Genomic DNA, 12,296 nt, shown 5'->3' on the forward strand with positions numbered 1-12,296 from the left:
CGGCGAATCGTTGCCTAGGCTGTAGCTTTGGTTCTGAGAATCTGAGCCAGACAACATTGTTCATCGAAGATACTGAGCAAGAAAGGAAAATGGAGGTTTGGTGGATCTGAGGTTCTAGGGTTTCTGAAGAAATGGAGGTTCGTAGGCGTACTGAAGGAGAAGAAGAAACGGTTTGGTTCAAGTGAGGTTTTTGTAGGGGGAGAGGATGATCGTGGCTGACATCAGGCACCCTGCAATTAATGTAAAGTGGAAGGGTCGCCTCGTTTAGCCAAAACACTCGAGTGTTTTGTGTTTTCGAGACGCGTCCCTTCAACTTCCCCCTGGTCTAACGCATCCAATGTTTCAATTTTAATTATACACAACTTTTTCAAAAGAAAAACAATCAAATTTCTAAATTTTGTAAAGGAAAAACAATCAACTTAAAACCTTTAAATATCTAAACTAACAAATTCAAACATAACTTAAAATACAGAATGCAAAAGAATAAGGTTAAGAGAGGCGTCCCTGGAAGATGTGGCGTTACAACCGCAGAGATGCCTCGATGTGAGCTTCAACTTGTCTCGCGTAGTGCAAGAGATGACTTTTGGCGTTCCACTTCGTCTTCAAAGTATAGCTTAAACCTTTGGCCGTTTACTTTGAACGCATCAGTGCCATCTTCTCGCATTAATTCCACAATACCGTAAGGAAAGATCGTTTTAATTATAAAGGGCCCGGACCATCTAGATTTCAATTTCCCTGGAAACAGACGTAAGTGTGAGTTGAACAATAAAACTTTCTGACCAACAACAAGTACCTTCTTGCTGATGCGTTGGTCGTGCCAATGCTTTATCTTTTCCTTGTAGATCTTGTTGTTTTCATATGCATTCATTCGCCATTCTTCGAGCTCATTGAGCTGAAGCTTGCGTTGAACACCCTCCGCATCTGGATTCATGTCCAACTTCTTTACTGCCTAAAATGTCTTATGCTCCAACTCTACAGGAAGATGACATGCTTTACCAAATACAAGTGAGTAAGGAGACATACCTATATGCGTTTTGTATGCAGTCCTGTAGGCCCAGAGTGCTTCATCCAGCCTTTGCGCCCAATCTTTCCGCGTTCTGCTAACAAATTTTTCCAAAATTGATTTGATTTCTCGATTTGAAATTTCTGCATGGCCGTTTGTCTGAGAGTGGTAAGCGGTAGCAATCTTGTGTCTGACATTATATTTGCAAATAATTTTGAAACGATATGATTGATAAAATGCGTACCTTCATCACTTATCAGAGCTCTCGGCATTCCATAGCGTGTGAAAATATTCCTGATAAGAAATTTAGATACAGTAGATGCGTCGTTTCTGGCAAAGGCTACTGCCTCTACCCACTTAGATACATAGTCTACAGCCAACAGGATATATTACTGACCACAAGACAGAGGGAATGGGCCCATAAAATCTATGCCCCAGACATTAAACAATTCCACTTCAAGAATATTATTCAAAGGCATTGTGTCCATTGAAGAAATATTCCTTGTGTGTTGGCAGGGGTCGCAATTTTGAACAAACTCTCGTGCATCCTTAAAAAGGGTGGGTCAAAAGTAACCACATTGAAGGACTTTCGCCGTGGTCCTTTGCCCACCAAAATGCCCACCATGAGGAGAATTATGACACTCGGCTAGGATGCATTGTGTCTCCTCCTCTGAGATGCATCGACGCAGTATAGAGTCTGAGCCTTGTTTGTATAGAAACGATTTGTCCCAGAAATAAAACTTACTATCATGGATTAGCCGTTTCTTCTGCTGGGAATTGAAGTTTTCAGGGAACTGCTTGGTGGTCAAGTAATTAACTATATCAGCATATCAAGGTTCCCTGCCTTCAATTTTAAACAGGCTCTCATCAGGGAATGCATCCTTGATGTCGTTTTCCTGGACTTGCATTTCTTGATTTTCAAGCCTGGACAGGTGGTCAGCCACCTGATTTTCTATTCCCTTTCTGTCTCGGATGTCAATGTCAAATTCTTGTAGTAATAGAACCCATCTTATCGGTCTCGACTTTGCATCCTTCTTGCTTACCAGGAACTTGATAGCTGAGTGGTCGGTGTATATGGTTGTTGATGCACCAAGTAAGTAAGAATGAAATTTTTCAATACCGAATACTACAGCCAACATCTCTTTCTCAGTAGTTGTATAGTGTTCCTAAGAGTCGTTTAATGTTTTGGACGTGTAGAAGATGGGATGTATCAAGTTTCCCCTCTTCTTCCCTAACATAGTTCCCACTGCGACATTACTCGCGTCACACATAAGAATGAAACACTGCATCCAGTCCGGTGCTATTAACACTGGGGCTATTGTCAACGCATAATTCAAGGTTTCGAACGTGTCAATGCAGTCTTCGTTAAAAACATAGGGCCGGTTTGGCTCTAATAATGCGCTCAGAGGTCGTGCAATCTGAGAAAAGCTTCTGACGAACCATCTATAGAAGCCAACATGTCCTAGAAAACTTCTTAATGTTTTGACATCGTTGGTGGTGGAAGTTTTGCTATTACATCAATCTTGGCTCCATCCACTTCCAAGCCAGCCTTGGATACTTTATGCCCCAAAACAATTCCTTCTGCCACCATGAAGTGACATTTTTCCCAATTCAGTACTAAGTTTGTTTCCTTGCACTGAGCGAGGACGGCTTCTAAGTTATCCAGGCATGACTGGAATGAGTCTCCAAAGACTGAAAAATCGTCCATGAAGACATCCACGGTCTTCTCCAGGAAGTCAGAGAAAATGGCTATCATACAGCGTTGAAATGTCCCTAGTGCGTTGCATAGCCCAAAGGGCATACGTCTAAATGCGAAAGTGCCAAAGGGACAAGTGAACGTGGTCTTCTCTTGATCTTCCAGATCTATTAAAATCTGGTTGTAACAAGAATAACCATCGAGAAAACAATAAAACTCTTTACCTGCAAGTCTATCAAGCATCTGATCGATGAAAGGAAGAAGAAAGTGGTCCTTTTTAGTTGTTGCGTTGAGTTTCCGATAATCCATACAAATTCGCTAGCCTGTGACAGTTCTTGAAGGAATGAGTTCATTGTACCTATTTACTATCACGGTCGTTCCTCCTTTCTTGGGAACACATTGAACTGGACTAACCCAACTGCTGTCAAATATCGGATAAATAACTCCCGCGTCCAACCATTTCAGAATTTCCTTTTTCCAGCCTAATTTTGTGAATACAATAGGATGGACTTATTCCACGAATATCTGCAAGCGTCCACCCTATTGCGCATTTATGTTTCTTCAACATCTGCAAGAGTGAATCTTCATTAGGCTTTTTGAGTTTAGCGGAAATGATAACAGGCAATGTATTATGAGTTCCAAGAAAAGTGTATTTCAAATGTCCGAGTAACTGTTTTAATTCGAGTTCAGGTGGTTGTTCGAGTGAAGGACACGTTGGTTTTGTCTGCCGTTCACTCAGACTTGGCGGCTCGGATTCCTTCAGAGTTCCCTCCAACGCGAGAACTTCACATACTCGAGTCTCTTCTTCAGTCAATTCAATATTATTTAGCTGACAATCATCATTGCCTAGGAATTTTAATGCATTGAGCACATTAAATTTCACCTCTTCATTATCCACGCGCATAGTTAGCTCACCTTTATGCACGTCAATCAGAACTTTCCCAGTAGCCAAGAAAGGGCGTCCAAGGATGATTGGAACCTCCCTATCTGCTTCATAATCCAGAATAATGAAGTCTGCTGGGAATATGAGATTGTCAACCTTCACCAAAACATCTTCAATCTTCCCTTCCGAATACTTAATTGTCCTGTCTACGAGTTGGAGGGTGACAGAAGTAGGTTGTGCCTCGCCAATCCTCAATTTCTTAAAAACTGAAAGGGGCATGAGATTGATGTTCGCTCCTAGTCGCACAACGCATGACCCACATCTAATCCTCCAATTGAATAAGGAACTGTGAAGCTCCCTGGGTCCTTCTACTTTTGTGGTAGCTTATTGCTTACTAACGTGTTGCATTCTTACGTTAATGCTATTACTTCTTTCTCACTGACTTTTCTCTTTTTCATTAAAATGTTCTTCAAAAAATTCACGTATGTTGGCATCTGCTCCAAAGCTTCTATGAGTGGAATGTTGATGTGCAGCTGCTTTAGGAGCTCGAGAAAGCGCTTGAACTGATGTTCTCATTCATCTTCATCAGACACCTGGGGAATGGTGCATTCAGAGGCACCTCCTGCTTTCCCACGTTAGACGTGCTAGTTTCCGAATGGCTTGTATTTTCTAGTGTTCTCTCTTTCTGATTCGTTGAACATGTAATGCGTTCTTTCGAAGGACTATTGTTTCTTGGATTCATCTTTCTTTCTGCAAGGGCTCTTCCACTCCGCAACATCACTGCGTGACATTGCACTTTCCCGTTATTATTCCCAGATGTCTCTATATTGCTAGGTAGAACACCTGGTTGCCTGCTTTTCAACTCACTTGCAATCTGCCCCACCTGAAGTTCCAGGTAGATTGATGACAACTGGCTCTTTAGCATTGCGTCGTTCTGGGCTATGTATTCCTTCAATAGGTTTTCCAGCGGAGTTCCAGAACTCGATGTATGGCCACTTCTATTGAAGGACTATTGATGTTGTTGATGCGTTTGTTGAAAGACAGACAGCGGTCCATTCCTTGGCTGATGGCTCACGCCTGGGTGGTGCTCTTGTTGATTTCCTCCTGTCCAAGAAAAATTTAGATGGTTTCTCCATCCAGGGTTATAAGTATTAGAAAATGGGTTATTCTTGATGAAACATACTGACTGAGGATTTTGAGGACACTCAGCATATAAGTGAAAATCTCCGCATCCCACACAGGTTACCACGGTTTGCCCAAACGCCTCCACTTGATTCACCTTCTGTTGGTTTGATGCGTTTACCTAGCGTTCTGTTCTGTAGAAGGCTGGTCATGGTAGCCACTTGAGCGTGGCTATTGCATTGGCATCAATAGAGTTAATGTTCTGAGATCTTCTTCTCCTGTCATTTCTTCCATCATATGTGTCATCTACCCACTCCATGTTATGTTTGGCAATGCGATCTAATATTTCCTTAGCTTCAGTATAGGATTTATACATCAGTCATCCAGTTGTTGCTGCATCTGCTACCATCTGTGACGCTCTGTTTAGTCCGCCACAAAACGTCTCCATCTGAATAGTCAAAGGTAGTCTGTGGTTCAGGCAGTTCTTGACTAAGCCCTTGAAACGCTCCCATGCAGCGCTCAAGGTCTCAGTGTCTTCCTGTTTAAAGTTCATGATTTCCTGACGTCTCCTCGCATTGGTGGTAGGTGGGAAGTATTTCTGCATAAACTTTTCCACCAACTTTTCCCATATGGTGATTTCCTCAGGCTCTAATGAACTCACCCATTGCTTTGCGTCCTCTCGCAAAGAATAGGGAAACAAGGAGAGCCTGATTGCCTCTTGTGTGATTCCAAGAATCACAAAGGAATTGCACGTTTCCAGGAAACGCTTCATGTAGGCATGAAGATCTTCACCACGGCTACCTCCAAATTGCCTAGTAGTCTGGAGCATTTAGAGCCTAACAGATTTCATTTCAAATCTGGTTCCATCAGGCGTCGAATATATGATTCCTGGAGAGAAATCATATAGCACAGAAGACGCGTATTCTCTCATAGAACGCGTGTTGTTGTTTGCCATCAAGATTGGGTTCTGTGCAGCCTGAGCCAATTGCTGAGCTAGTTGCTGATTTTGTTGTTCTTCCGCCATTGCTCTTTCCCTTTCTTACTGTCTGAGTAACTGTTGCCTCAATCTTCGATGACGATTGGATCGATTCCTACGTCGAAAGGTCCGTTCAATCTCGGGGTCATATCTGAACTCAGGAGTGTTCTCCCTGTTCATACAGGTTCACAAGCCTAGGCGTAGCTTGTAATACTTCCTTTAATTGAAGTGTCCCTACAAAAAATACAAACGGAATTTCTAGTTAGTTCTAAGTCCCCAGCAACGGCGCCAAAAACTTGTTCGCTTGCTATCGTAAGATGCTTTAGTAGTGTATAAAGTAAAACAGATTGGAAGAATAAAGTCTAAGTGCTACGTTCTGCCTTGATGCATTTAAATGAATGCAACGCATTGAGGCATTAGTATTATGCATAGAAGGCAAAAAAACTCCTTATAATACCGTTCAAGTTTTCCTAGATTAAACCCACATATAAATCTAATCTAGGTTCCTAGAAAGTTCAGGGTTGATCACAGGGATTCAGTTTCACTAACACGGATTATGCATTGTCTTTGCAATAGGAGGTTTTTCCTTAATAAATGTGAAAGGTGTATTATTTACACTAACATGCTATGCCTGTGCAAGACAATACAAAAGAGTTGAGTGGAAAATGAAGGATCATGTGAAAATGGTATTTAAGTAGGTGGACGTGTCAGTTAAACAAAATTGCACACAACTGATGTAATGTTGATGAAATAGGATGGATTGCTTATCTTTCTGTTCATGCGTTAGACATCATTCAACACTTCTCAATGCGAATAACATACAAACCTATCTCTAGGGTGCATGCGTCTAACTTAGAATGCAAGAAACACAAGTAAGTCTATCTCTAGTTGTACTAGGCATTCTGCTTAATGCGGCTTAGCTATTCTTTCGAACAACTAAATAAAGAAGCTTTCACCAAGTTGTTAAGTTGGTTTAGGCGTTGGAATAGAATTATGCATGAAGTACTAATGCTTTCAACATAAACAGAAGATAAACAATAGCGAAAGTGATGATCAAATATATGAATTTTATAAAGGATCAATGAGTATTTACAAAGAACTATATTCAATCAAAATGAAATGAAAATGACATTAAGAGAGAAACTGAGTCAAGCCAAAGAATACAATCTCTTGTAGTTCTTTGGCTCAATCTTGTTATGTACAATCACCTTAAAGATCCGAGGACAGAGTATTTTTCTCAAGAATAACTTTCTCCACTCCCTGGCCGGCGGTGGTGGTGGTTCTCAGCTCCTTCGATCATCTTACACCTCGGCACGACTTGTACAAACTAAAACTAAGTCTGTAAATTTACAAAGAGTATGGAGCTTCTAAATGTCTGAACTGTTAATTCTTGAGGGTCTTCAAGTATTTATAGGCGTTGGTCTCGTCCACTTTGAGGATGGGCTGCATTTAAGTCCATGCCCTGGTCAGCATTAAATTCCATGTCCTGGCTGGCCGCCTGATCTCTTGAAGCTTTTCAGATGCCACCTGCTGCTGGAAGCTTTACAGACGTCACCTGTTGCAGGTGCCCATGCTTCAAGTGGTGATGTGACACAATAAGCCCGAAGTAACGAATCTTCTATGCATTGAATTCCCTCTGACACATGGCTCATGCGTTAGCGCGTTTCCTGCGGCACTTGTCTAATGCGTTATTGTCAGTTCTTGCGTTGAAATCCTGCAAAGTAGTGCGTTAGTGCCACGATTTTTTTAGTGATAAAACATCTTTTACATGAAATTGATATTGTTTAAGTAAATCCATACATTTCTTTTTTAAAATGAGGAGATTTTATCATTAAAACCCCTAATTGTTCTAACTTAAGAGCAAGGATAACTTGTATTTTTACAAGTTATTAGTGATATTAAACTATAGGGTAAGAATATAATATGATTATATTCATTAATTATTAAATTGGTTAATTATAAGATAATTGGCTGAAAACTTCTCTCGGTCGTGCATTAGTGGGAGAATCTGAAGTCAGTTATTGTAACCGAAGAACAAAATGAAAATTTGTTTCATTTTGCAAAAAGTTCAAAAAATTCGCAATCGGTGTGGAAACAAAAACAATCGCCTAGTTTGAGAGCCTATACGATATTTGTTCATCGTCTAAACGATTGCACACCAGCGCCTAAACGATCGCTTAGCTTTCCTAAACGATCGCATAGTGTGCCACATTTTCTAAATGATCGTCTACCTTTTATTAAACGATCGCTTAGTAAAACCTACACACCTGTCTCTTATACACATCTAGATGTGTATAAGAGACAGTTATTAAACGATCGCTTAGTAAAACCTACACGATCGTGTAGCTTCTTCTAAACGATAAGCACACTTGCTATACGATAGCTCTTTCTCTCCCAACTGCTTATCGTTTACACGATTTTTATTTTCTCCGACCTCTACCAAATTCACCAAAGACCACACTTTGAATTCTCACTCCGAGAATACCAAAGGCTCCAATTGGTTGTGTCGTCCCCGTTGTTTACTTGTTCGTGCTTGTTCAAGTTGCTGCCATTTGTGTAGACGATCATGCTGCTACAGTCGACTGGTTTGCTAGGTGATAGAGTTTGCATAAAGGTGCTTCCGCTACTTCTGAGTTCGACGTTTGAAGAGAGTCTTCAACTGGTATGACAACTCTTTCCCTTGTATTTTTATTGGTCGAAGCATGTTGATAATTAATGTTAATTTGCATAACTATACGTTGGAATGTATGTGTTGTATTTCGGTCACAATGAATTGAAAAGATCCGAACGCGCTCACGGATGCTCTTCGTTAGGAGTTCATTCAATTGGTATCAGAGATAGGTTTTGATATTCCAATTTCATTATTGAAACGACTTACATATACGATCTTGGTGGGTGCATGTCTGCTCTATTTAATCGTTAAATTGCTATGGATGTACGGATTAATGGATGTTTTCGTGGATGTTAGCCTCGGTTTGATTTAATTCTTTTATATTTACAGTTGATTGTAAAGGCCCCTGCGTTTTTGGGCATTAATAATCATTATCAAGTCTATAATTTAAAGTCTGTTTGAGTCTTAAGGCATTCGTGAAGAAGATCGTAGCAAGGGTTGCAGTTCTTCGAGGAAGGAAACGATCAAGGATTGATCGGGTCATGTAGACGATGGGGTCATGTAGACGATGGGACAAGTGATCGCTGAGTATCAAGTCATGTAGACGATGGGATGCTCACGTATCATTTAATGCGCGCGTGCACTAGACGATCGTTTAGCAATGCACGATAAATCATTTACCTTTCGCTGCGTTAAGCGATGGCCTAGATGATCAGGCTTCGCAACCTCATTATCGTTTAAGCAATCATTTAGCTTTTGTGCCTATCGTCTAGTGCGTGCTAGACGATCATCTACCTTCAGCATTTACTACACAATGGAGTCCTCCTGGCGGTTCAAGACGCAGTTCGCCTGTGAATTAGTTCGATTGGTGGAAAACGTAATATATAGGTTTATTTCATTCCAGTTTTTTTTCGTAAAGGTGCATCCCAATCCATTAATCCTTGGTTTATTACATGCGATATATGATTTTTATATGTCATATGGTATGTACATATAGCAAATCCCACCTTAAGTTATGCATTGGTCATGCATCATCTCTATATTGTAAATGTTATAATTTAGAGAAGCATAATTTAATTATGTAAGAGCATGCTCGTGCATCATATAATATAAGAGTTATATTTATGCATGCATAAAAAGCATTGACATGTATCATCTTTATATTATAATTGTTATAGTATAAGGGTGAATGGAAAGCATGTTTGCTTGGTTATTACGCGTATATAAAAGTTATGTATAGTAATGACCGGACATTGCATAAAGTATGACACATAGGTTACTTTATAAATGTTATAAACACCTTGTTGTGTGCATTGGTTTTTTATTTGTTTTTAAAAAAAAATTAAAGAGAAATTAGAACTAAAGGAAATAAGAAAGACATGCATGCTCACTTAGGTTTAATTCATGTTTTAAAGTGTTTAAAACTTGGATCACATAGACCTAAGATCATGGTTCTAATATGATTAGCAACCCTAAGGCTTTAATCTTTTAATCAGTTTAATAGGATTAAATTGACTAATAAAAGGTTAAAGTTAGCAAATCTATCTATAAGGGACCTTTTGTCTAAAGCGGGTTCTGTCTAGGCTGGGGTATTTAAGTTGACAAAAATGTAACACCCCTACCTGGGAACTTACCTGGAAAGGTGAATTAGATAGATTTGATGCATGCAAGCAAGTTAAGGACAGATCATTAAAGTGTTTAAATGTGACTACTTGAACTTGTTCATATTTCATAAACAAACGTTGTTTATGAGCAGGAATTAAAAAAACGACTTAGACTAAAATCAGTAGCCGGATTGTCTAGGTTAATGAACCCCTAGGTTGAACATTCAGTGGGAGGTACTTGGGGCATAAGATGCTTCACTTAAGCCTTTCACATTTCTCCTAAAACGTCCACACCATGAAATCTATGCTCGGCCTCGAGGCATCTTTGACATGTCCCCCTAACGGGTGTTGTTTAGGTAGGTCAATATCAAGATGGATGGAGAGAGTTTCATAGTAACTGGGAGCGGGAAGTGTGACGGCATATCCCTCGATCTCCCTCGTTGGATTGAATAAAGTTACTGCGCATCGCCTCGAGACAACCTGGGAGTGTCCCCCTAAAGGATGGCAGTTTTGCGCGTTTCTTTATTTGATTTCATGTAAGAGGATAAGGTAACTAAGTCTATTTTCCTAATCTGCTTCTTCCTTACGGTGGGCTCATTAGGGCGGGACTCTGGCACCGAAAGTGAAGGGTCATACTTTCGCGAAATTGTTAAAGGTTAACAGTTCTGGATCGAATGAATGGTGGCTGTTAGATTCAGTTCCAAGAGTTTGTTCTACCTAACGGTTGAGAATGTCTCATCCTAGCGAAAGGGCATCTAATCACCCCACCAGTGATGTTTGTCCTGCCTCACTGAGGCATCATTGCAAAATAGAAGTCTATAACTTAGGGTACTTGAAACTATTTTGCAAAACTAATTGGTTGAATGTGGTTTAGCAAAAATCTAATAAAGTTTTATTCGTATTTTTAGCAACAACGTTTTTGAAAATGGCAACAACCACGTTAGCTTTGCTAAGCGCCGAAAAATTAACTGGCGAGAATTTTTTTACATGGAAACATATGATCATGACGATCCTAATCAATGGGGATCTCATGTTCACTCTTACGGAGGTTTGTCCTCCTATTCCAGCTCCAAATGCCACGCGAAATGTTTGGGAGGCAGCGGCATATGAGCGATGGACACGGGCGAATGAGAAGGCCCGAGCCTACATCTTAGCAAGTCTTTTTGAAGTCTTGGCCAAGAAAGATGAGCCTATGGTCTCAGCATGTGAGATCATGGAGTCCTTGCAGGGGATGTTTCGACAACCTCTGAACAGCTTATGCATGAGGCTCTTAAATATATATTTAACTCCAAAATGGAAAAAGGCACTCTGTTCGTGAACATGCGCTTAACATAATGGTCCACTTCAATGAGGTGGAGTTAAATAGGTCTACCATCGATGAGGGCAGCTAGGTTAGCATAATTCTGCATTCTTTTCCGGTGAGCTTCCTGCACTTTGTTAGTAATGTGATTCTTAACAAAGTGAAATATAACCTTACAACTCTCCTCAACGAGTTGCAAACCTACTAATCCTTACTGAAAAGTAAGAAGAGGAAGAAGGGTAAGGCAAATGTTGCTTCATCCTCCAGGACGTTCCATAGAGGTTCGACCTAGAGAACGAAGTCTGCACCTTCTACTTCTAACTCTGCAAAGGGGAAGAAGAAGAAGGGTGATAAGGGAAAAGGGAAGGCACCTGCTAACCCACTGCCTGTCGCCCCAAAGAGGCGTCCATTGGTTGAAAAGGGAAAGTGTTTCCAATGTAATCAGGATGGACACTGGAAGAGGAACTGTCCTCGCTATCTGAAACAGATGAAAGTTGTCAAGGCTAAGGCCAAGGCAGATAATGGTAAATATGATTTACTTGTACTTGAAACTTGTTTATGAATGATGATTTTGCCTGGATAATTGATTCGGACGCCATTAATCACGTTTGTTCTTTTTTTTAGGGGATTAGATCCTGGCGATAGCTGGAGGCTGGTGAGATGATGATGCGAGTAGGCACCGAGCACGTCATCTCAATTGTGGCAGTGGGAGGGCTCCAGTTAGCTTTAAAGAATAGATTTCTAGTTTTGAATGATGTATATATTGTTCCTGAACTTAAGAGGAACCTCATTTCTGTAAAGTGTTTATTGCAATGTAAATACACTATTTCTTTCAATGTGGATAAAGCATTTATTCATAAAGATGGTGATATTATTTGTACAGCAAATCTGGAATCTAATTTATATGTGCTAAGGCCGTTAGCCATTAATTCCCTCCATAACATATAATTGTTTAAAATTGTCGTAACTCAAACAGATCTTTCGGGAATGATGTAGGTCTACTAACTGCAGTTAAGAACTGGCTAGCAACCCAATTCCAAATGAAAGATTTGGGAGAGGTTCAGTTTGTTCTAGGTATACAGATCTTTTGGGATCATAAGA

The 12,296-nt window shown here is 40.3% G+C and overlaps 1 protein-coding gene and 1 non-coding gene across 2 annotated transcripts; one reads left to right on the plus strand and one right to left on the minus strand.

Moving 5' to 3' along the window:
* Nucleotides 1-550: 550 nt before the first annotated feature.
* Nucleotides 551-931, minus strand: LOC120090821. The gene has a single exon (XM_039048528.1). The coding sequence runs from the start codon at nt 929-931 to the stop codon at nt 551-553; it is 381 nt and encodes a 126-aa protein (XP_038904456.1).
* A 4,237-nt stretch (nt 932-5,168) lies between these two features.
* LOC120092236 lies at nt 5,169-5,272 on the plus strand. The gene has a single exon (XR_005485948.1). It is a non-coding gene; the product is annotated as a small nucleolar RNA R71 (small nucleolar RNA).
* The last annotated feature ends 7,024 nt before the right edge of the window (nt 5,273-12,296 follow it).

Source organism: Benincasa hispida, chromosome 11 (assembly GCF_009727055.1).
Source record: "Benincasa hispida cultivar B227 chromosome 11, ASM972705v1, whole genome shotgun sequence".
NCBI lineage: Eukaryota > Viridiplantae > Streptophyta > Magnoliopsida > Cucurbitales > Cucurbitaceae > Benincasa > Benincasa hispida.